Below are 2379 nucleotides of genomic sequence, written 5' to 3'. Positions count from 1 at the left end.
TGTGTGTGCATGCGTACGTGTGTGTATGTGTGTGTGTGTGTGTGTGTGTGTGTGTGTGTCACTAATCGACAGGTTCATATAGTTTACAACCTGTATTCTGGCTGTCTACCGTTTCTGACTGCAGCTCCAAATATTGCTTTGTTTTATTCCACTTGTCACCCGGCCACCACCACCACCACCACCACCATCACGACCGACACCACCAACAACACCACCACTACCTCTTCTTCTTCTTCTTCTTCTTGTAGTAGGACCACCATCACCCCCAACAACAACAACAACCACAATAAAACCAGCAGAGAGTTGAATGACGACCGAAGTGGCGATCACTCCGTCCAGCACGATGACAACAACAACACAACAGAACGAACAAGAAGAGCATTGCCAATAAAAAAACATCGCAGCTCATCGTTAACATCTTCAGCTTCCTCAACAACAGCAACAGAAACAACAGCGCTAGCAACAACAGCGATAGCAACGCGAAGAATGGCATCGTTTCTTGAAAACCGAAAGTCAAAATAGAGAAGGAAATTAAAGATAAAAGAAAGAGGAAAAGTGGAGATTAATGCAAGTTAATTGATAAAAAGTAATGATTGCTGGCTAATTGAGCAGAGCACGTTGACAATAAGAAGAACATTAACAACCGCGTCGGTAGAAGAGGAGAAAACTATAAAATATATTTTTGTACACACACACACACACACACACACTCATCACACACACAATACAGGGAAATATACATATACATATATATATATATATTTATATACACATACATACATACATACATACATACATACTTACGTACACACAGGCACATATATATTTATATAAATACATATACAAATACATAAATACACGCACACATTCATATATGATTATATACAAAGATAGATAGATAGATAGATAGATAGATAGATAGATAGATAGATAGATAGATGACTAGATAGGTATAGTTACATGCAAATATGTGAACACATATAGAAATATATAGATAGATAAATGGAAATCTATCTGGTGTCTGTATATGTAAGATGAAAGATATATATGTGTGTGTGTGTATGAATTTATGTGAGTGAATATCTCTATATGTGTGTATGTGCGTGTGTATGTGCAAATCTATGTGAGTGAATATCTCTACATGTGTGTATGTGTGTTTGCATGTGTGTGTGCGCGTATGGTATTTAACACACACATAAAAAACAAAAATAAAGAAATAAAGAAAAGGCATGGAACATTAAAAAAAGAATAATCGACATATAGAGAAGAGGCGGAGGAGGGGTAGCGGAGGAAAAGGAGGAGGAGGAGGAACACGAAGAAGAAGAAGAGGAGAAGGGGAGGAGGAAGAGGATAAGGAAAAGTGAAAACTCACGGAAAAGTATATATATATATATATATATATATATATATATATATATATATATATATATATATATATATATATATATATATATACATATATATATATATATATAGTGTTTGTGTGCATGTATAACATATACATTCATACATACATATATATATATATGTACATATATACATAATAAAATATAATATGTAATAGACAGTATAAACGTATATGTGTGTATGTGCATTTATGTTTGTGTAATATATATGTATATGTAATACATACAATGTGTAGATGTATGTGAGCATGGTGTATATAATAAGTCATACTTCAAGCTTTCTGTGCACCGAAACACACACACATATATATACTCACACACACAAACATATATAAATTGATTTTGAGGGAGCAAGTTACCCAGAGCATTTTTCACTTCCTTCTTTCGTTCTTTCTTTCTTTCCTTCATTCATCTATTTATTTATTATTTTCTCCTCCTCGTTCTAATCCAGCACGATGCCGCAGAGGTCGCTTCGACATCAACTTGGAATGATCTTAGTGTTTTTCTTACTGGTAACAAGTCATTCTCTAGCCTGTGGACCAGGAAGGGGCCCCGGCAAGCGGCGTGGACCCCGTAAAAGGACACCTCTGGTGTTTAAGCAACATATTCCAAATGTATCTGAGAATACAGTAGGGGCAAGTGGCATTCATGAGGGCAAAATCACAAAGCCTGATCCTCGATTCAAAGAGATGGTTACAAACCTGAATCCGAATATTGTGTTTCGTGATGAAGAGGAAAACAATGAAGACAGGGTTATGTCCAAGGTAAGCCACAAACTATTCTTTTTACACTCTTATCTATCGATCGATCGATCTTTCTATCGTTTTGTGTGCGTATTTATCATTCTATAATTTCAATCTCTTACAATATATCTATATATCTAATTATTCCCTAGCATATCTAGTTATCAATTTTTCTCCTACACGTATTTCATATACATATCTATGCATATATATATATATATATATATATA

General features: G+C 34.8%; 1 protein-coding gene across 1 annotated transcript in view; it reads left to right on the top strand.

Annotated features, from left to right (window-relative positions):
- Positions 1–1861: 1861 nt before the first annotated feature.
- LOC106871116 (sonic hedgehog protein-like) overlaps positions 1862–2379 on the top strand; it is a 167085-nt gene continuing 166567 nt past the window's right edge. Inside the window, 1 exon segment of the mRNA NM_001323786.1 lies at positions 1862–2170. Coding sequence (NP_001310715.1) covers positions 1862–2170 — 309 coding nt within the window.

The sequence above is a fragment of the Octopus bimaculoides genome, chromosome 17, assembly GCF_001194135.2.
Source record: "Octopus bimaculoides isolate UCB-OBI-ISO-001 chromosome 17, ASM119413v2, whole genome shotgun sequence".
In the NCBI taxonomy this organism is placed as follows: domain Eukaryota; kingdom Metazoa; phylum Mollusca; class Cephalopoda; order Octopoda; family Octopodidae; genus Octopus; species Octopus bimaculoides.
This window is presented reverse-complemented; position numbering and strand designations above follow the sequence as displayed.